The 23,238-nt window shown below is 35.3% G+C and overlaps 1 protein-coding gene across 7 annotated transcripts in view; it reads left to right on the top strand.

The window, feature by feature from the left end:
• CDH18 (cadherin 18) overlaps nt 1–23,238 on the top strand; it is a 520,804-nt gene that overhangs the window by 363,694 nt on the left and 133,872 nt on the right. For all 7 annotated transcript variants that reach the window (XM_017738733.1, XM_017738734.1, XM_017738738.1 and 4 more), the window contains one exon: nt 19,328–19,622. In XM_017738733.1, coding sequence (XP_017594222.1) covers nt 19,328–19,622 — 295 coding nt within the window. The remainder of the gene's footprint in view (nt 1–19,327; nt 19,623–23,238) is intronic.

Consider the following 23,238-nt stretch of genomic DNA (forward strand, 5'->3'; position numbering starts at 1 on the left):
AAATGTAATTGTTTGTTGAAATCTCCATCCTAGCTGCTATTTCATGCACCCTCTGAAGACATTCTGGCAGAAATCCTTTACAAATTTAGTGTGTGAAGCTCTCCAAGAGGGGAAAACATGAATTAGCTTTGTATAGGAAGATGTTTTAAGGAAGCATATGTGCTTATAAGGTGACATGTAGAAATTGGTTTCTGTCCTGTTAGTTACTGAATAATATCATGTATGGAGCTGAAGTGCATGAGAAATACAGAACAGAACTTACAGAAACAAGACAAAGTGCAAGTGTAGAAAGACCCAAGTGCCCACTATGCAGTGTCTGTAGAGATTAATCTCAAATCAACCAGATTTCAGGCATAAAATTACAGTGAAGTTGTTTGGTCAAGATATTTCATCACTTTTTTGAAAGCCTTCTGATTTGGGTCAGTGTTTTAAGTTCTGTCCCTCTTGTAGAAACACAGATGGTTTTAGGCTTTATATTAGTTATATGAGATGTCTGAGTTTTCAAACAAATTAAAATGCTTATCCATGAGAATAAAATGGATGGCTCGTATTTAATGTCTGTGGAGAACAATTTTTGTAATTCCTGTGAAGTTGCCATATCTGCAGATCACTAAGATTTTTTTTCCTTGTTTCTTTTCAAGTTAAAACAAAAGAATTGTAAATCTGAGGTATTAAAGTCCTGAAAAATTAAATTAAAATATTAAAGTTTTGGACTTCATCATAATCAGTATTTCTTTCTGAGAATTTTGCAGAACCCTGACTAACTTCAGAAAATTTCCTAAGCATTGAAGCAATGCTTTACTGTTTTTGTTAACATTCAGCTGACAGTCAGAAGCTAAATTTGGAATTGACTTTTGTTTGATAGGTCTTTGTTATGTGGCAGTTGCAGGATTCTGGATGAGGTAATAGATAAAAGAATCTGTATTATTCATACACTGAGTTTCAAAGAGTGTAGAGGAACAATTCTTACCCATCCTGCAGAGGTGGGATGCCCGGCAGAGCACACACTGAGAAGCTATGTGGCTGGATTAATTGTGCATGTGAGACATACAACAAATACAACTTGATTAATTAATTAAACAACATGTTTGATGATTAGGTGAGTTGCAAATGTCTTGATTTATGGCCTTTAATAGTGAACTTAGTTTCCTGACAAGGAGGGAAATTGAGAACTAAAGACATTTGTTCGTACATATTTATGAAACTCTACATAAGAGAGGAGAAATAAGCCACAGTTCAACTCTGAATTTAACTATATGACTGGAAAATTAGATGTGTATTTTAGGATGAGAGTTTTTCTTTTCCTGCTTAAACTAAATAGAAATGTGTAACACGAAGGCCAGATTTATATTCTGCATAAACGCCACTGTTCCTTTTTGTTTCCCATTCTATTAAAGGTGTCAGGAATATTTTTATGGGTCAGATTCTGACATGACACTTTTTATGTTGGATCTGAATATTATCTTTTGTAGAGATACTTTATTTTGTGCATTCATGTCTTTAAACTTTGGCTGCTTACTATTATTATTTCATCTTTTGTTTTCACCAGTGCTCATCATGTTGAAATAAGTTAAACTGCCTATTATTTTTTTTTAATTTTCCTCTGCTTTGAGGATTTAGATGGTATTCTGGGTGCAGGGTGGCAGTGAAGGGAGGAGGTGGAAAACCAGAGAGCACTGCTAAAGGGTACTGCTAAGTCTCCAAGCAGACTCTTAAGTCTCAGGCTGCCATGAGAAGAGGTGCAGGAAGTGCATTCTCTCATAGCTCAGGGCAGCCAGAATAACACCACATTGATCAATAGTGAGTCATTACACAAGACAAGTAGAAAGAACAAGGAAAAATTATGTGCAAAAGAACTTGATGAGATGGAGCTAACAGCCTGAACTGGAAGCATGAGGACTGTGAAAGGAGAGTAAGGCTTCAAATCAGTTTTGGCTTCACCATTTATTTACCATTAAGTTATCTACTGCAACTATGAACCGTAATGAACGATCCTAATTTAAATTATGCTGTCACCTCTCTGAGATCTTCAGATTGCCAGAACAATGGAAAGGATTGTTAATTAAATAAGTCAGTACTGTTACGTTTTCAATAGTATCTATTAGTGAGTAGTCCTACTGACTGACATTATCTTTCACAGTGTTAACATTGCCTTTTTACAAAAAGTTAAAAGAATATAAAATACTGGGTTTAGAGTATCTATCAGTGTAAAAATGTCCAAGAGCTTTTGATTTTTTACTTTCTATCCTGCCGTGTAGCTGCAAAGGCAAAAGAAGCTTTTGTCATGATTTGCTTAAAAATGAGAAAATATGGAACTCCTCTAAATGGGAGGATCACCAAACACTTAGGGAAGTTTCACCAGTTTCTTGAAATGATGGGCAGGAGATAAAAGTACACATATAACCAATAAGTATGTAACTCTATGAGTTGAAAATACGTGATTTTATTTAAAAGTTCCTCCATAATTAAGCATCACCTCAGTAAAAGTCTTCTGGGTTTTTTTTTCCAGACGTGATGAATTTCTTTTAATGACCTTGTATTGTGCTTAAAGTGTGTGTGCAGAGTACAGCAGACTATTGCCCTGTTAGGTGTATACATATATATGGTTAAGAAGGGCAAGTAATTAACACATGATAAATGCTCTAACGCTAATGTTAGTGGTATGATCACACATTATTTTTGTATGTAAGCCCCTTATTCATATGGAACTAACCCTAAACATAAACATAAATAGCTATTTTAAGAAATATAAGAAAATGAATAAATCTGTTATTTGTCAAGCTTTACACCTCTTTAGAACTTTGAACTAGAAACAACCTGTCTTACAAAGTGCTTGGGGTTTTTTTCAGATTTTGTTTGGTTCAAGAAAATGTGTTATGGTAGTAATTCAGCATTCCTGTCTGCAAGATAAATTAAGTGCTGCTGATGTGTAAAGAAATAATGATTTCCTGAAAAAATTAGACCCTTTTCCTACCCTTTATAAATGCTACCTTTAAAAGTTAGAGTCTAATTTATTCATAGAATTGAACCTTTACCTTTCCGTAATCAAGGAAGGATAACAGATTAAAAGGAGATGATTTATACATGAAATAGACAAAATGCTTTCTAAAAATTAGAAAGCCACAGAATTTTAGGTCAGCAAGAAACATCAAAAGATCATTCGTTCCATAATGATAGCCTGCTATGGGCCAGCTATGACTAAACCTTTTCTAACAGAGTTTTTTCTACCCTGTCTCATTTAATCAGTACACTTTTGCATCATCTTGTTCATTTCTTTATTCATTTGTTCACTCATTTTCTCTCATGTTTTCATTTTTTAGTGTGTGTTTGAGGGGAGCTTTTTTTGGGGGTGGGGTTTTGTTGGGTTTTTTCTGTTTTTTTGTTTTATTTTGGGGTTTTTGTTTTGTGGTTTTTTGCTTTTTTTTTTTTTTTTTTTTTTTTTGGTAGTTTTGGTTTGGTCTGGTTTTTTGTTTGTTTTGTCTGAGGCAATTGTCCATAAGCCAGAGTTACTTGTATATTAACTACTGAAACTACATGATCAAGTCGGGGATGTTTGAGGGGAATAAGTAGAATCATTGCAAACTAAAATGAAATCATATCCAGAGGTAATCACATGGAAACGCTTATCTATCTTAGCATGATTTTTAAGTGTATAGTTATTATTAGGACATCAAAACACATCCCAAGATTCCCTGGTGTGGTAGGATTCATGCTGGACATTCCAGGGCCCATCTGATTTTTCCTGGAGCCCCCGAGACAATGTGTCTTTTGCACAGACAGGTACCTCTCCCATGAAGAGACTCCTTGGAGAACTCCCATATACTAGTGTCAGAAAAAAGTTATTTTGAATATTTGTTTAGTAGGTAGTATTTCTGATAATCTAGTCCAGATACCTCACCAGCTAAGGTTTTGAAATATCACCTCTCTCCTCCCTTTACGTGCATCAGGGGAGCACAGCTGTGAAAACATTTGTTCCTCTACCATAAAGAATAATATTTTTATTGTTCTTGTTGTTATTATTATTAGAAAGGATTGTCCAGAATCGGTACTTTTCATGACCAGACTAGTCTGAAAAAAATCTTGCATTGCTTACTAAATAGATACTGGAACTGACATTGAAAGCCAGCTGAAAAATCTTTTGTTTGAGTATTCATATACAGTATGCTGTGCTTACTACTGGTCAGGAGTAAGTGGGAAAAAATCATATCCACTAGAAAGAAATTTGCTGATTTAATATCAAATAGTATTTTGTTTCTATTTCACAGGCCTTCATTTTTTCCCTGGGACAAGTTTTAAGATCATATGAAACTTGAAAAATAATCATTTATATGAGAAGGAAAAAAATTTAAAAATTCACAAAACAAAGCACAAGATGCATGTAGTGTAAGAAGTAAAACTACACAGACAGAGGTAAAGCAACAACCTTACTGCTGTAAGAGATAAGTGGAATTAATCTGTAACTAGGTGTACTAATCCCAACTGTGGGCTATTAAACCACTTTCTGGATTTTTATCATTAATTAAATTATGCTTTCACAAGGCTTCCCTTGTCCTTGAGCATTTTCAGAATTTTGCAAGCAACTATTCCCTTCACATGCTAATTTGAATAACAGCATGATACTGAAAGCACCACTTCCAGAGAGGAAATAAATGGCAGGCAAACTCATGCTTTACTGAATGTGTCCTTGGTGTCTTTCTGCAAAGATGTTATCACAGCCATATCATGTGCTTTAAGATGACTGCTGAAAGCTTTCTTCTTTATACTGGAAATTTATGTAGAATTGTGAAAAATGTCTTAATTCCCCATTTAAAAGAAAACTCAAAATATGATTGAAGTATTCTAAAATATTTGTATTTCTAAGCTGTCTTTCTCAACTTGACTAAGATTGTACATGTGCTGTGTATATAAATAGGTGTACACCTGTCCTCACAGAACTAAATGTGGATATTTTGGTGGGAAGGGGAAAGTAATTTTTAAACGGAAAACTCATTTTCTGCCTGCCCATGGAGCCTTTGGATGTGTTTAGGAAAGGCTGAAACACAGATGGCCCTATTTACTTTAATGAAAACTCCACATTGCCTACCTTAATTCTAAAACAAGCAGTTTTAGTTTTGGATTTCTTTGTGTTAGAAAATATATGTTTAATATATGTTTATAAAACTCTCTATTCACTGCAGAGTTTTGCATCCAATCATCCTTCCAAAATTCTCCATATCATTCAGCAAAAAATTTAAATGCCAAAATCTTATGTTTAAATTTTCATGTGTCCTTGACATTACAGTATATCAGTGCGTTCAATGTGAATGCTGCTGGAGATAGGATTGTAGGAACTGCAGTGCATGTGGAGCATGCAAACATGAGTGTTACAGGCTTGGATGCATAGGAGAACACTGGATGAAGAGGGAAAGTGAAGAGGCATGATGGCACTTTTTGAAAGATAGATGGATGTAAGATAGCCCAAGGAGAAGAATTTGATCAGATAAGGATGTGATATCCTGGGCTAAGAAGTGGGATTTCTCCCTTTGGAGTAAAGGTTCAATACAACAATCCACCCCCAGTTTATGAAATTAAAAAAAAAAAAAAAAGTAATTCCACTCTGAAAAATCTGTCTGAAGTCTTAAGAAAGCTTCTCCCTTTGATCTCCTGTGCTACTGAGTACTCTTCAGCTTGCCTGAGAGCTCACTGCTCCTGCCCTGACCTTATTATTTACACAGACAGCTGAGCCTGAGCAAGCAATTAATAAAATAATAACCATTTAATGTTTTGAGAACCATCTTACCCTGCCATTCATGACCTATTGTGAATGAAAACTGTGGAGACTTGTACTACTTACTCCTAAGTTGTATTTTAGTTATGTGATGTTTGCAGATGTTGCTGAAAGCTGAGGGAGCATCATTTGTTGGCTCAACAGGCCTCATCTTCAGAATAGGATACATTACCTCCTTTTGTTTATTTTCATGCAATTTGAATCTAAACCTGGGTCTAAAGAGGAAACAACTCTTCTCCTGTATGTAAGCCAAAAGGACCTTTATCATTTAAACCACAGGATATTTGTATGGGTAATTTCTTAGTATGATTTTTTTTTTTTAAGTGCAACCATTAGATGATTAAATAAAAATAAACACATTTAAAATACAGTAATTTTCCACTTTTTTTCTAATTTTATGTATTGTAGAAAAAGTCAGGCATTAAATAATGAAAGAAAATGTAGTTTTGAAAAATTTCCTGCACAGTATGACAAGTCATAGAAGACATACACAATATTTTTAGTATAGCTTCTTTTGGAATTAGTTGTGAGCCAGATAGATAAAAAGTTGCTCTAAAGTAAAACTACTTCAATGCTAGTGCTACTAATCTCTAATGGAAATGATAAATTTCTGTTCTTCATAAATTTATCCTTAGGAAAGACAAAATATACCTCATTGACATTTACAGAGGAACAGTTTTGCTACAATCTTTCTTGTTTTACTGCTACCATCAGCATTGTTCTGATACTGAGTATTTATTCTGTAGTTTGCTCCCCTTGCACACACATGAAATTCTCTGAGATGTGAATTTGTGCCTGAAAAAAAATTCTATTTATATTAATAAAGGAGATGGGAAGCAGGAGGCTTCCCTAGTTTTACCCAGGGTTTTCTTTAGTTGCCTTTAGAGAATATGATATTTACTACATTTCCAACATTTGTTTGGGTTTTCTTTAGTTCTAAGAGAGTAACACTGTTTGGGTCAGAAGGAACATATTTCCAGTTGATTACATGATGTTAAAATTATCTTTTGAGGGGAAAAAAAAAGTTGACCTCTTGTCAAAATAAGATTTGTATTTCTGCTGCCTAACTAGTAGTCATGTTTTTTTCCCTGAATTCTTGTGTTGGGACCATACTGCACCACTGAACATAACAATCTGCTAGATTATTCCTTACATGGAATAAATAAGATTTTAGCAATATGAGTAATATTTACTCACTTTAGGATGACTAAGTGAGAACTTGTATTCAGTGGGTGTTTGAAGTACCAAGCAATATGTTTTTATTATTTTCATTTTTTCCTGAAAAAGAATAAATATTTTTGGACTTCACAGTATTAGGTTAGGGAAAAAAAAAAAGACATTGGGAGAACAGAATCCTACCCCTGGGTCTCCTGCTGGGCCATACAGGCACTTCCTCCTAGGCTTCTTAAATGTAAAGAAGACAGTCTATTATGGAAAATGTGTTAATGAATAAACTATACATCCAAAGAATACTATATGTGCTCTGTATTGACACTCTTACTGCTGGCAAGAATGTCTTGTAATTTGTCTATTAATCATCATTTTAATGGCTTCCCAGAATGAACTAATTTTATATTTCTTTCCCTGTCATTTTACACATATTATTTTAAAGAATCATTTGTTCCTAATTGTTTCTTAGCAGCCAATAGCTTTAGGGTTTGTAATCCTATTCTGCCTGAACATTTTTTGAGAAGGGAGAAGGTGTCAGAGCATCTCTGAATAGAAAAATCATTGAAATGTTCATGATAAATTACATCTATATTGATGCATCAGCATTCACGTAAGAAACACTGAGGAGAGGAATATATTGCCTTGAAGTGAGAATAGTATGCTTATGCCTTTTAATATAGTTGGAATACTGGTTCTGGAGAAAGATCAAATTTTAACAGGCTTCATCCCTTATTTTAATAAGTGATAGCCGTGAAGGAAACACCTTGTCTGGGATTCTTTACATGTACAGAAAGAGAATATTGTTGTTACCTATTGGAATTGGATGATAGTGAACATAGCATAGTTCTTAATCAGAAACATAGATTTTGTGTTAAAAGTAACATGCAGATTATATTACTGTTCATTTTAGTAAATCAATAAGCCTCTGTCTTGCTTTGTTGAAATGCTTTCTGTTAACCACTGTCAAAGTGTAACTGGAAGAAAGTAGTTCTCAGCTTGATCTTTCTTGTGTTAAATTCAAAATAATTCCATGGTTAGGATATATATTTATTCTACAGAAAAACGAAAACAAGTTCAAGCATGAAACTTGACATTACAAGGGACAGCAAAGAACATAAATATTTTTCAATGAGAAATTTAGAACTTTGAGAAGGCAAAAAATGGTGGTTGTCCATGTAAGGATGGAAATTATCTGTACTATGCTGAAAAGATGCCACACAGCACTTGCAATTACATTGTCAGGTGGAAAGATTAGCAGAACATTACACATTACATCAGTCCTCTATAGGAGTGCTGTTTCAAAACACCAGTCAGTCATTAATAGTGATGTAAAACTGTTTTATAAACATTTTCAGAACTTGCGTCTTACTTGTCCAGAAGTTGTGCTGATGTGAATGTGAAAAATGAGGGGTTTCTTGCATCGTAAAATCAAAAATTTGCAGTTGTGGCACTTCAGATTTTTATGGACTGAAGTGGGTCATGGTAAATCTAGAAAGACAAAAGGAGCAGTAGCACAGTACCCCTTTGAATAAACTGTGCTAATTGGTGAGAATTACCTGGTTAAAAAGCCTTGATCTCAGAAATTGTATTTATTCTTGAGAATGCTTGTGTGAAGTAAGGAAATACACACAAAAGATTCTTAAATTTCCCCAGTTTACATCCATAAGGGATACAGAAAATTTTTGTAACAGCCCATAAAAAGCATGATAAAGGTAAGGAAAGTTGTTTACGTTCCCACTCACTGGCATTGATAGGTTTCTATTTCTTTATTCCTACTTGTGAAACTATAGTCATCTTTATAAGAGTCAGGATCACTTTGTCACTTTGCTATTGCAGTCATTACATGACATATCTGTGGAGAGAGCTGGTGATAAGCTTCTGCTGTGAACATGAACCTTCTGACTTACACAACAAAGATGTTCAAAGTAGCAAAGCTGGCATTTTTCATTATCAATGGATTTTGAGACAGGTAATCTTTCAAATTTGTGGAAACATGCCCTCAACATGATGATGCGGAGTTTTTTCCTGTGTCATGTAGTACGTTTTGTTTCTAGCAAACAGGAAGAGTTCTACATTAGAGGAAGAAGGAAAGTGTCTGTAATCAGAAAAAAAGATCATACTCTCTTCTCAGAGAGATGCAGAAGAAGGGTGATCAGTTGTGAGACTTGTAATGGAAACTCTATACCGAAGCAGGCTTTTTACAAATACAAATTTCACCCCACAAGAAGAAAAGCTGTAGACCACATAAAAGAGATGAAATCACTATCCAGATGCAAAACCAGAACATGATTTTGAGTGTTTAATACTGCATAAGCAGTGAATAATCACTACCCCAATAAATTAATATTCTGATATTCAATGTTATGATAGCACTTCCTAATATTTCAAAAGTATATAACAAATAAGTCTTACCAAAAAAATGTGACAAAAAGAAAAAAAAACTTCTCAATAATGAAAACGTGCAATTCTTTTACCTGGAAAGTGCATTAATATGAGTTGATAGGGAGCTCATAAAAATATGGAGATTAAATCCTTTTTAAAGAATGATATATGGCACTCTTGATGACACGTGGTAGTGCATTCTTTTCAGTTTCTTCAGAATGAAACAACTTTTTCACCTGAAATAGAAGCCATTGGACAGTAGCTAACCTGTTTTATTTCCACAGTCTTAAAGATTTCCCAGCAAATTAGCTTCAAAGACATCAAAACCAAAAATGTGTGAAAGATTTTTGGAAGGATAGGATAAAAGGAAGCTGTTAAATTAATTATCTCTCCTTGATCTTTTCCACATAATATTTTTTTCCTAATCTAACTCTGTAATTGACTAAGTAATCAGGTCCCTGGCAAAAAATTTCCTCTAGCTGATTTTACATGGCTCAAAGATACTACATCAGAAAATCACACATTTATTTTTTACCTTCACAGTATTTCTTAGGAAGAGCAAAGTAAAAAGAAGTAATTTAGAATATCACATGAGTACACAGCAGAAGCAAAGTAAAAAGAAGTAATTTAGAATATCACATGAGTACACAGCAGAGTTGTTTTCCCAGAGCTTAAAAATTAATGTGCTGTCTTCAGATCTATCATAGAGCAAACAGTATTATCTGTAGCACTGTTGAACAAACAAGCAAACAAATAAATGGTACTTTAAAAAAGAGTTTGAGTACTATTACACTTAGAGCTATGTGGTGCAGCGAGCTATTTCTATCGCTCTCATTATCAGGAGAAGTTCTGTGCACAGAGATCACACATAATACAGAATTTGTTGATCAGAGCTTTAGAGAACTAATAGTTTTTTCACATTTTGAAAAATCTGAAATAATCCTTAGGTTGTCATTCCTGTTCAGTAAAAGATATGTATCTTTTATTTTTGGAAGATCCTGTTACAGGGAATGTGTTCTCTTCTTGCCTTCTGTACTAGAAATGGAAAGAAAAAGAAGAGTTTGATTTTCTCTTCATACACGTAAAAAAAAATAAAAATAACAGTGCAATGAGAGTAGCTTGACTGAACAAGCACCAGAAATGAAGGCCAAAAGCACAAAAGCACCTGTAGAAAGTCTGGAGAAACTGTGTGTGGAAACAGACTGTTTTTACACACACTTTTTCTCCATCGATGTCACAAATGTGCAATGTTTTTCAGTGAAGAGCAGCTTTTCACTGCATCAGTGAGTTTCCAAGCCCTGAACTCTTGGATCTCTTGGGTCTTTTCAGAAAATATATGCACTTACTGTTTTTCTGACTTTGACCTTTTCAACATCCTAAGCAAACATCCTTTCATATGAAAGCAGGCTTACTTGAGCAGGTAATGCAAGTTATGATATTGGTACCTAGGACTGCTTTTGACATATTTGAGGTGTAATTCATCTGTGACTGTGTAGCTGTATGGTGAGGCATTTACAGACAAAGCAGAATTTCAGTGGTCTAAGGAAATGAGAGGTTTGCAGGACCTGTGCCCAAGAGTAGTTCGTGAACTGAAAAGCTTTTATTTCCCATTTGTGCTTGTGCCCTTTTATAGGAATGGTGAGATTTTTAAAAGTGTTTTATGATGGCATATCACCTTTTTATTATGATTTAGTTACACAGTCAGAAGCAAAACCTTTTTCTTACAATGTTGATGATGTGTGGTCAGGGCTTATTTGAGTAACAGTGTATCATCAAGGCATTTGGATTCAGTCAAATTTATGGTCCTCCTGAACGGATCTAGGAATCTAAGTTATCACCATGATTACAGATTTATTGATTGTAAAGTGAGATTTGGTGACAGTAATTGTGAAGAGAAGCTAAAAACTGAAGCCCAAATACGAAAAAAACCTTAAAAACCTCTAAAACCCATATACTACATAAATCCTAGTTGCTGGGAAAAGAAAAAAAAAAAAAAAAAAAAAGAATAATTTCTATGCCCATCACAGCATTTGGCCAAATAAAAGATGTCGCAGTGACCGCTCTCTTCAGCCTGGCTAGCACCTGCGGTGTGTGGCAGGAGTGGGGAGCAGCCAAAGGCTCGAGGCTTTAAAGCTGCTCCTCCAGAGTTCAGCTCTGCCCAGGGGAGCTGAAGCTCCAGGTGCTGCGGCTGTCAGCAGCCCCGGCGAGGGAGAGGATAGAAAGTAGCGGGGAGGCTTGCCTTTGGATACAGTTTCAGGTTTTCTGCCCGAAGAGAGTCCAAGGCACACAAGCACAGATCAGATCTGTGCAACAACTTATAAAGGGAGGTGTTAAAACGCGGATGGCTTGACAGGGGACCAATAGGGGTCTTTGGGGGAGGGATATGGACAGGGATAGACATCCACGCGGACCAATAGTCTCGGGTGGAGGGAAAGGGATCACATGCCCCAATGGGGCGTCGAGGTTTAGGGGATTTCCAAGAGGGGAGGTATCGGAGGGGGCAGGGTCTCGGGGGATTATATGGATAAGGGTAATTAGGGAGGGCTTTGGTGACAGGCACAGAACAATCCAGAACTCCGGGAGGGGTTTGGGTGATTGATAGGGAAGGTGCCAGACCAAAGCGAGGGGATAACCACATTGGGAGCACCGGGGGAGCGGCTTGGATGTGGGACAGACCAACTGGGAATAGAAGTGGGGAAGGTACAAACGAGCCATTAGGATACAAAGAACATACAAAATACAATAAAAACTTTGTATCACCCCAAAAAGATGTCTGAAACGAAAGCTTACTGCTGTGAAGAGAGTTCAGATGAAAAGTTCTCCAGAGTGTAATTTTTTTTTTCCCATACAGAAGACACATAGTATGGACACATAGCACACTGAAAGAACAACTTGGAATTCTATTTTTCTTAAAAATATATCATGTTCTTTGGAAACAAAATGACGGTTTTATAAATAAATGTTTACTGTGTTGTTTTAGAATTACTTTTTTCTTTTTTTTTTTTTTTTTTTCATTCCCTGGAGTGCTTCTGTATAGAAAGAAAATAGAAGCTAATGTTGACCACTTGTGGCTGCTTTAGTATATCTGATGTTGTTTCAGACGTGATTGCTCACTGCATACTTCTGCCATTATACTTCGTAATGGCTGCAGCAAAGGAGCAGGCTTTAGAGAAGCCGCCTGCAAACGGGAGCATCTTACAAGAACAGATGTTTGGGTGCTATAGTGTTACATTGTGAAGTTAATACTGTTTCATTTGTGTTTTTCCTGGATGATTGCAATCCAATTATTTTTCTTCTATCTCAGAAAACTCATTCAGCAGATGGGGAAATTGCAATTTTCTATTTTCTTCCTCTGGTTGACAAGGGTGTGGAATAACTTCTTGTCAATTTGTGGACACTGCTATGGATAGTACGGTTATCTCTTGGGCTAATGATTCCCTCTGAAAATTCCATCAAAATGTGTGACATTGCCCAGAGCAGTGTCTTTCATTAAAATATATATTATAGCTCAGACCAAGGGAAGCAAGTCTGCAGCAAATCTGATGATGTTTTTACTGCATAGACACAATGAACATTTCAGTAGTATCAGCTAGATTCTGCTTTTGCAGTGGGTACGATCCAGAAAAAATTTATATGCCATTTTTACTACTAATAATTTAATGTAACCTTTATTTTAAATGAAATGTTTTGTCTACATAAACATCAAAGGAAGTCAGTATGATTGCAGTTAATATTAGAGGGAAGATTAAAATATTTTTTAGTATTTTAGTGCTGTAACATTAATTTTTTATATATCTCTCTACATTTTGTTGTTTTTAGTGAGGCAATAAACAGTTCTGTGTGACAAAAGTAAAGTAGCTTAATACATTCCTCTATGTTTTGCTAAAGCTTATAGCTCATGTTTTTTTGGACATAATTTTGTCATTCCTCTGGGTTGGGCACTCATTGGTAGACTTTGCTGCAGTAGTGTTGTGCTGGGCCCCTCTTGTCAAGATAAACTCGTTGACAATGACAACAGAATTAAGAAGGGGAGGTTCTGCTGCTTTCTTTGAAAGAATATGGTGCTCTCTGAACAGAACACAATATTTTCTTCAAGACATAATGGTAGTGTCATTAACATAACAGGTTTTGCTTTTGTATTTTGTGCATATTATTTTTATTGTTTACTATTTTTCAACAATAATTTTTAATTATCTGCAGTTATTTCAAAATACTTTAAGTGTTATGTACATAACCACTTCTACTCTGATTAAATTCATTAGGTTAGTGCAACAGTTCTTAATTTTTTCAGATCAGCCTTGGATTTGAATTTAGTACCTATAAGACAATCTCTTCACAATATTTTTTTTTCTGGAACAAGATATATCCAGATTCAAGAGTTTATTGGTAGTCAATTAAAAATACTGCAAAAATCATAAGTAGTCCACTTAAAAATCCACCCACGCAGCACTCCAAGAATGCAGATTGTTCAACTAAAGCAAACAGGAGGAAGCAGTCACACAGTTAAATTACTGATAAACTCTTCTACTTTACAGTTGCCCCTCTTGTCCAGGCTTTTTTCTCTCCTGGTCATGCATGGTTTCGTGGTTGCCTCTTGTTTTCCTGAGACAAGTGCGGGGGAGCGTAGTGATCACTGTGAGTTGTTAACATTCCACATTCCCAGTAGAAGCAGGATGTTGGCTTTCTCAATTTTTGGATTGATTTTGTAGTACTTATTGGTGTGTTTTTTCCCATTGGGCCCCTTTCCTATTGTCCAGTGGTTTCTCCCTATTTGTGGTCAGTTGCTTGACAAGTAGGTATGTTTAAATGTTTGGATATATGAATTGGCTAAACGTCAGCTAAAGCAATGCAGATATATGAGGTTGATTGGTAGTGAATAAGGCCAGTAACTAAGCAGCAGCCACCTGGTATTTGGGGTTGTGATTAGGCTTTAGCCACTTGATCATTTTTCAGTTACAAACAGTAACAACACTGTAGTAGCTGGGCAATTAGCCTTCAATAGGTGCATTCATTTTATAGCAGTTAATATGCTAATGCTAGTGCATCAAAAAAAGTATTTAAAGATTCATAGTATCAAAATTAATATAAGGATATAAAGAAAACTCATTAACTGAAATACTTGCAAGTATCTGCAAATCACGCCTTTGATTAATGTAGCCCTTCTGCAGTTTCTGCAGAAACTCTAAAAGAAAATGAGCTTTTAAATGGACTGATGGAAGAAAAATGTTGAAGTCTTAGCTAAACAAGGACACCTTGGTTACTGTTCTGCAAAATCAGATATACACTGCTGATATGGGCTAGTTAAAGATTGAGGAACCATCATAAATCTTCCTGGATGCAACTTGTTATTAAATATGTCAAGAGGTGTAGCCCACTGGATTGACAAAGGGGATATTCCAGATATGCCCATTGGCTATTATTTTCAGCTTCTTTTTTTCCTAAAAAATTCAGCGAAATAAAGACAGGAATAATGACCAACAGGGGATGAAAACTGAATACTTTCTGGCAGCTTCGGGTTGTGGACAGATTCAGAATATTAAATAGATCTCTTCTTGTTGGAAGCATAACCAAACCAGCAGTAATGTTTGCAGAAGCCAGCAAGAATTGAATCTGCATTTCTACAGGGAATTCAAAAGCTGCACTGACTGCAGTCTGGGGAATTGGAGACATTGCTGTCAGGGATCAGCAGAGGGAGGAAGCTCCCTGGGACTGGGACACTGGAGACTCCCCCAAGTGGGTCATTACTAGGCTCAGCTTGGAGAGGAAACCCAGGGTTACTGGGGCATCCCCAGCCCAGGCATCGAGCACCTCCTCGGAGATGGAGCCAGACTGAGGCTGGGCAGGGAAGGGCTGTGGGGAGCTGGAGACCAACTCTGCTGCAGCATCGCTGGGGCAGGACTACGGCCCCTGGGGTGCTGTAATGAGGTCCTGAGACATGGGCAAGGGGGGAAGCCCTGCAAGGCTTGAGAGGAATAAGTGGTAAAGTGTAAGATGCGCTAGTATCTAGTGGATAACTAGGCAAAGTATTTGTTGGTCTGCAAGGGCATTTTTAAAGTAACGTTCAGGGTCTAATGTAAAATTGCTTAGGAAAACAAGTTGGAACAATTAAGCAAGGGGGAAAAAAGTGTCTTTAAGTAACAGTTAAACAGCCAATATCACAAATCAATATATAATCATCAGGCTGTCATGGAAACTAAGATCTATTCAAAGACAATTTCAGTTATGTTTTCATAATCATAGTTAAAACCTCACACAGATATCAGAAAGCTGTGTTCTAATACTTGGCATATTTCCCTTGCATCTCTTTTCAGTGCTCATTACTCATCTCAACATTATGAGTAATCATGTTTCAGTTTGGAGTGCATTTGTATTTCTCTTTAAATTCGAAGACACAATGTTGTATCTTTCTGTCTCTGACTGACAGAGCAAAGGAAAAAGTAACACCAAATTTTTTGTTTATCTAAGATACTGATTCACAATGCTACAGTGTGTGACTGTCTCATCCTCTCACATATATGCGTTCTTACAGTAGTCATTGGCAGAGGTGATGGAATCGCACTGAAATGAAATGGCCACACTCCTCTAGGGATCTGCTTTGAGATGACTTCCCCAGGTCACACGAGTCAGGTCTGAACTGGTGAACAAAACATGGGTTGGTTTGCATTTGCATTGCTAGTGACATCCTTCTCTCCATCAGATTAATCTGAAAGAGAAATAGTTACAGCAGTCCCAAGCAGAGAGAAAGCTGACTATTGTCCAGCTAGATTTTGCTCCCTTGATGTCTTTTAGAAACTATTATAGGCAGTGCTGCAGAAATACACTGTCCTAAACACGAATTTGTAACCTAAGAGGTGAATTGCATTTATTCTAATTGGAAATGCTTTCGTGGAGTAAACCTCTTGTTGTGGAGATGATTTCACAGTACGGAGGGAAAAGAGAGAAGTGCGCCCTGCTCATGGACATAAATCTCTCATTAATCTAGTGAACACTGTCTTAAGTAGGATTTCCCAGGGGCTCTCAGCACAACACATATTGCAAATAAGCGTTTGATAGAAATCTTGATATTTTTCTGCTTGGACCAATTTGTACTGAGATGGAAGTATTAAAGAAGACAAACAATTCTTTAATCTTTACTTTGCAGAAGAACTGAAATATAAACAACTGACAAAGAAAATGCCATTTTGCTATGCAAAATCCTCCTATGTGAATTTAAAATTCAGCATTAGAAGTTAAAAGGCACAAATCAAAGTGTTATATTTCAAACAATACAAGAAATATCAGGAAGTAAGCAAGCAGGAACTTCTTTTAGGTTTTACTTGTTTTCAGTTGTTGCCTTACAACTGCAATTTAAAAGACCCAGTTGTTAATGGAAGGCTTTCAGTGATTATTAATATGGAGATAATTTTCTTCTGATGATATTCCTGCCTGTACTTTTCAGTTGAAGCTTATTAACATACCAGAATGTTTAGCAGGAATAACATATAATTTGTTGACCATGAAATCAGCTGAGTATCTTTTGTGTTTTGTAATTTTCTTACTTTTCTATGTAAAAACCCTCTGACTCAAAATAAATCTGTATTTTCTTCACTGATGACAAGTACAAATAGTTGTTTCTTCACCATAAAAAAATTAGCTAATGTTACTAATTTGCCAAATGGTCTATGCATTTCATGCCATCACAGTGAATTTGTGAGTGTGCCCTTCAGCAGAATGGTATTGGAATGGCATGTCTATGTTGATATTTGGGGTTTTGGAGAACCTTCTCATATGTTATGGCAGTTCCTTATTCTGTGTATTTCTTACCTAGCAACATAACCAATTTTTTAATTGATTCATATGTTCGTAATTCCAGTTATGGATGCAGCGATTTTTGTTGGGATTTCTATTTGGTATACCTGAATATGCTTTTACATATCCACTTGTAGAGGTAAAAGGAGAGAAGTAGGATGGAAAGCCCTCTGATCTTTTGCAGTTCAGATTAGTTTTGAGCTCCTTATAGCATCACAGACTCATCAAATCTGCCATTTTGCTGTTAGCATTTGCAAGCACCAGCACTGAGGGCTCATTTTATCCCAAAAGACTCCTACAATTCTAATTGGTTTTGAAAAATTAGAGTACTAGTAAACCTATGCTAGAATAACAGAATACCCACTACACTTGTTTTTAGGAATAAATTACTTCAAAGAACATTTTGACTTTATAGGAAGTTTGGATTCCTGGAATTTTACATTGAGTGGATTATTCTTTTGTTAATAGAATACAGTGTAATTCTAAGGATAAGAAGCAATTAATTTTGCCAATGACTACTGTAAATGAAATGTGTAAGAATGTTCTGCTGTCCTACAAAGGCATGCCAAACAAACAGACCCTTTTGATGCTTCTTTATTCCATTAAGAAAAAAAAAAAAGGATCCACAGTGGTGACCCAGTTAGTTTTGGTTACTCAGTCAGATTTCATGTGACTCAGATAAGTATATAGTACATTGACTGAATTTGTGCTGAAATTTATATGAGTTGAAAAACTTCAGTTTATTAGATTTCCCCTTTCCAAGCCCCCTACAGTACAAGATATAAATTAGGTGCAACGCCATAATTTCATTAATTTAGTAGACAAGATTAAAAAAAAAACAAACTGTCGTCAAGTACCATATGCTTACTCCTTTTACAAATAATAAGGAAGATAGTTTTAAAGGCAAGACAAAGACCCGGAAAAACAAAGATGCATCTAGCTTGTGTTTTATGTAAAATAAAAGATGTTTTCTACCCTACAGGTCTTATTTTCTCTCTGTCCAACCCTCTATGGTTTTTGAACTGAGAATGAAAACAGGAAAGTAACACCTTGCATTCTATTAATTAAAAATAGTATCTGTCATTCTCTTTCTGCTTTGCTCAGATTCTGTATCAAAACTTAGTAATGACACACTGCAGATATTGAGAAATATCCAGAGCAGTAGGATAAGGATAAAAACAAGTGTCTTCTGATTTCACAGTATAACTGCAAAATACCTGAGGCTGTTCATTTCTGCGTTACCATTTTGTTCTTATTGTGCTCCTCAATAAATGCATTCCATTCTCAAAATTGTTTCAAAGAAAAAAAACACCAAACCCACAAATCTTCTCAGTCTATACAAAACCCACCCTTTCTTATCAAGCAACACATGTTCATTTTTAATCTAAACAGGCAATTCTTTAAAGTCAGGTTAGAAACAGTGAGGCAGTGGGAAGCAATTTCATGTTATCTTTTAACACACCAATCTACTTACTGGCTTTTCCTTTTCCCCCATCCCCCAATAAATTAAATCTTTGTTGTACTCAAGGAGGGGTAAAATATATTTAATGTATATTTCATAGCACAAAGTGTTACGGACAATGAAAATGCTGAAATATCTGTCAAACTTCATCATTTAACTAGAAATAATTTAAATAGAATCAAGTTAGATGGCCTTCTAGCTAAAAATAAACAAACAAAAACCAAAGAAAATGCCTGTGTTTTGTTGTTGGATAGAGTAATCCAGACAGGCATCTGCCACTGGCACACTGTGCAGTGTTCTTTCACAGTAAATTATGTTGTCCTTGGGGCCACAGAAGAAAATGTAGGTGGGACTGAATTGCCACCACTGCAGTGGACAATCCAGTGGACTACTTAGGACAGGGTTTCTAGCATGAGTGCTGTTAGATAACTACTAGAAAGACTAAAACCAGAACCAAATAATACAAAAACCATCCCAGTTACTAGAATATTCTTGACTTAGGGAAGTTTTCTACAAAGGACGTAGAACCCAAGAAGTCCCAGCTTAAGAAATGAACTATGCTGGGTGGAAATGACCCTGAATAAAATGACTGGGTTGCCAGAAAGAGCATAGGAGGATTTACGGCAAGAGCTGGGAAAGGTGAAAAAAAGTAGAAGGGTGCTAACATTAATATCATAGTTTTTATATCTTGTGTGCAATAACCTTTAATGAAATTTGATAATTAATTTTATATTATTTTATGTGTTTTTATTCTACAGCTGCATTCCAATTCCGACAAAGGTGATGGATCAGTCAAATACATTCTTACTGGAGAAGGGGCAGGGACTATATTTATTATTGATGACACAACTGGAGACATCCATTCAACCAAAAGCTTAGATCGAGAGCAGAAGACGCACTATGTACTTCATGCCCAAGCTATTGATAGACGGACAAACAAGCCGCTCGAGCCCGAATCTGAATTCATTATCAAAGTGCAGGATATCAATGACAATGCACCAAAATTTACAGATGGACCGTACATTGTTACTGTGCCAGAGATGTCTGAAATGGGTAAGGAAAACAAACTGTGCAGTTCAACAATCTTTTAGCGAGTGCAAATGCCACATACTGATTGTCAAAGTCATAACACCATCACATCATTGAGTGTATGTTAAATATATTGGAGTTAAGAAGAGAAGAAGACATGAAATATAACCTGTATGTTACTGGTGACATTCATAGTAAGAAAACAGTACAGACGCACACGCTAGTTGTAAGAGAAGAGTCACTCTTAATCTTGAATGTGTTAACGTACATTCTTCGGCAAATTGTACTTTCCATTCTAGAAACAAGATGTATTCATATATCCTTGTTCAACTGCACACTTTATGGTGTTCTCTTACGTCCACATGAGCATTCTGTACAATTTGCAGAATCACAAAGGAACAGTAGTTTCCTAGATTCTTTTAAAGAATTTTCTTTAAAGTGAACTGAAGTTCAAAAAAGTACCAATCTTTGTATTTCCCCGTTACATAGTTCAGATACTCTTATTCTTTGAGGTACTGTATTGTGCAATCAGTTTTCTTTATTTAATACTTCTCTGGTGTTGAAATTAGTTTATAACTTTCCTCTAACAGACGAATTGCCAACAGAAACTTGTACAAGGAAAAAAGGGCAGTATTTCTGTGAGAAACACAATAACTCCAGGACTATGCAAGCAATACTTGTTTGTGTGAATTACTACAGTGAGTGCATAGAGCTTCCAGTAAGAATATTGTGGGTCTGTATGAAATGTCTTCAGCTGTCTCTGATCATTCACCATGGCACAAAGATTTACTGTTAGAGTTGCAGTTCATTTCAGTTTCATCTAAGCTTTTATCTCAGTTATCTCCCATTACACCACAGGCTGTCTTAATGAGTAATTCATTTCCTTTACCAACTGTTTCCAAAAATGCATAGCTCCATCTTTCTCTTTCATTGGTTTCTTTTATCTTTAATGGAAACCATTTTAATTGATTATTTCCTTCACCTTTAGAAGCATTTTATTTTCTGCATAGGAGGAAAGATAGTGGAAAAGAGATCAATATTATCTTCAAAATCAAAAGTAGCTAAAACAAAATAATATTATATATTATTATATTATATTATATTATTAATATAATATTATTTTTTATTTGTATTCTATATATGAAATTTTTTTTCACCTTCTCAATATTGAGCATTCTTACATAAATGTTAGTAATAATTCTGCAGTAATCAGAATCTGGTGTTACTGTACAACTACATCATACATGTTACTGTTTTCGAAAGAATGATTTGAATAGTCTGGGATGGTATTTTGTGTTATAAAACAGAATGGATTATGGTAAACCAATGAAATTTTGCCAGTAAAATAGAGAATTGATGCATATGTTTTATAAATTAAATACTTTACTGGTTGTACTTGAGGGAAATCATTAAAATATCTATTCCACAAAGTTTTTGTGTTGTGTGAATAAAACAGAATTTTCATATTTTGTCATACAGGCATTCTATTGTAGGTGTACGTTATATTTTCGTTGCAAATTTATTATCTCTATTTTCTTTTTTCCTTGATTTGTTTGTATTTGTTGCATTCTGAAAGGACTTTTATAGTCTGCAATTTCAGGAAGACTAATTCTATTATTACTTCCACAGGATACACTCTTTGTGTCAAATGATGGAGATACCTCTGCCACTTTTATTAGTTCTATAATTAGCACTTTTTTTTTGACATTTAGCTGTGGAGTCTATGCATAATTGAACTTCTTGATATTATTCTACAAATTTCTAAGGAGGCTGCACTGTGAATATCTCTTCTGGTTTTTACACGATCATTTAAAGATCTTTCAAATTTACTGTCTCTCTGGAACAGTTCTCATGCTAAGTGGTGTTATTTTTGATCTCCATTATGCTGTTTAGTTTCAGCAGCAGTTCTTGTTTGTCTCCTCAAGATGCTAGTTGGTATTTTCCCCACAATTTGAACTTAATCTAGCTGTAAAAGCTGTAGAACCTTTATGGCTTTTCTTTTTTCTCAGGTCACTGACAAGTAAGTACAGGAAAGTTTTAAAATTTTTTTTGGCAAATACTACATCACAGTTTTCATTGTGACACAAAATAAACATACTATTTATGCTTTATGTAGTATTCTGAAAGAGATGAAAGAAAATGTCTATTCCTTGCCTTCAATTAAACTTTTCCCTAAAATTTGGCTCAAGAACCAAGATTTATAGCTGAAATTATTTCTTCCGCAGCATAAAAAACCCAGTTGCATTGAGATCTCTGTGGTCTGTTTTAAGGTTTATGAAAGTCGTCTTTATGTAAATTAGAAGAAAATAAGGATATTTTTCAATCAGTAAAAGACTTCCATATGTGTTAATTGTCAGCTGCAAAATGAGTGAAACACTCCATGTTAACATTTTAGTGCTAAGGTAATTTAGAGGTGAGATTAGATGACCTCTCGAGGTCCCTTCCAATGCTAATCATTCTGTGATTCTCTGATAAGAAGAGTTTTCCCAATAAATTCTACTTAAGAAATTGATAGGCACAGTAGATTTTTCTGACTTCTTTTGAGAGTATTCCAATGGGAGTTAGTCATAATTTCAGATAATCTGGAAGACAATATTAATGTTGTTCATAAATATGATTTTTATTAGAAGTGCCTATTTTACTTCCTGTGTTGTGAAACTGAATCACATTTTGTTGAGTAATTAGTGTTTTAAGACAGCACTAAGAATTACTTTAGTTAGGCAGAAAATCCCTGTGTTTATTAAACTTCACCTTTTTATCACTCGTTTTAAGTTTTTTGTTCACTATTGATTCATTTGAGATTTGGTACTAGAGCAAACTATGGAAAGTCATGCATACAAATTTGCATTCTCAACACACGTTATTCATTGAACTGCCTCATTAAACATTAAAACTTTGTCTTCAGAGAGACAAATTGAAATATTCCCTTTCAGCTTTCCTTTGATATATAACTTCACAAAATTTTTATTGCAAACTATTAAAAAAAAAAGAGAAAAAACAAATGGAGATATTTTGAAATAAAAATATAGTGTAGTGCCCCAACTGAATAATCCTTATTTTTTATACCAGAAAAAAGACAAAACTCACAGAGTGGTTTTCAGAGCATACAGATATGTTTTACAGCTCTTTATAAAGCATTAACTAAAAAAATAGTATTTCCATATTGTAATCTCTGAAATGTAGTGGGAAAGCATATGGAAAGGTAGTTGTACTCTGAATAAACAGAGACTCCAACTGGGAAAAAAAAGTCGTTTTTATTGCCTAACTGGAGTGACAAAATTCTTTTGTAGCAAAATCTTGAGGCTTTCTTGACAGGGGCTTTTGCAGTAAGATAGCAAAAAAGAATGGAAGGTATTGGTCTGATGTTCATATCTGTCCTGTGGTGTCCAGAGAAATTAGACCTCTGTCTTTTGTATTTGATTACATTTTTTTTTTTGGACTTGTTAACATTTAAAATATCAAGAGAGCTGTACTGTATAACTCTCCATCAGAATCCTTCATTACACCTAGCCCAACAACAAAAAATGATACTGCATTTAAATGATACAAATGTATCCAGAATTGTGATTTGTCTGTTGTGCAGACGAGTCTGAATGATGCTAACTTTGAAAGGAGTAGTTGGAAGGTAAAAGTACCCGCT

This window comes from Corvus brachyrhynchos, unplaced genomic scaffold, assembly GCF_000691975.1.
Source record: "Corvus brachyrhynchos isolate BGI_N302 unplaced genomic scaffold, ASM69197v1 scaffold23, whole genome shotgun sequence".
NCBI lineage: Eukaryota > Metazoa > Chordata > Aves > Passeriformes > Corvidae > Corvus > Corvus brachyrhynchos.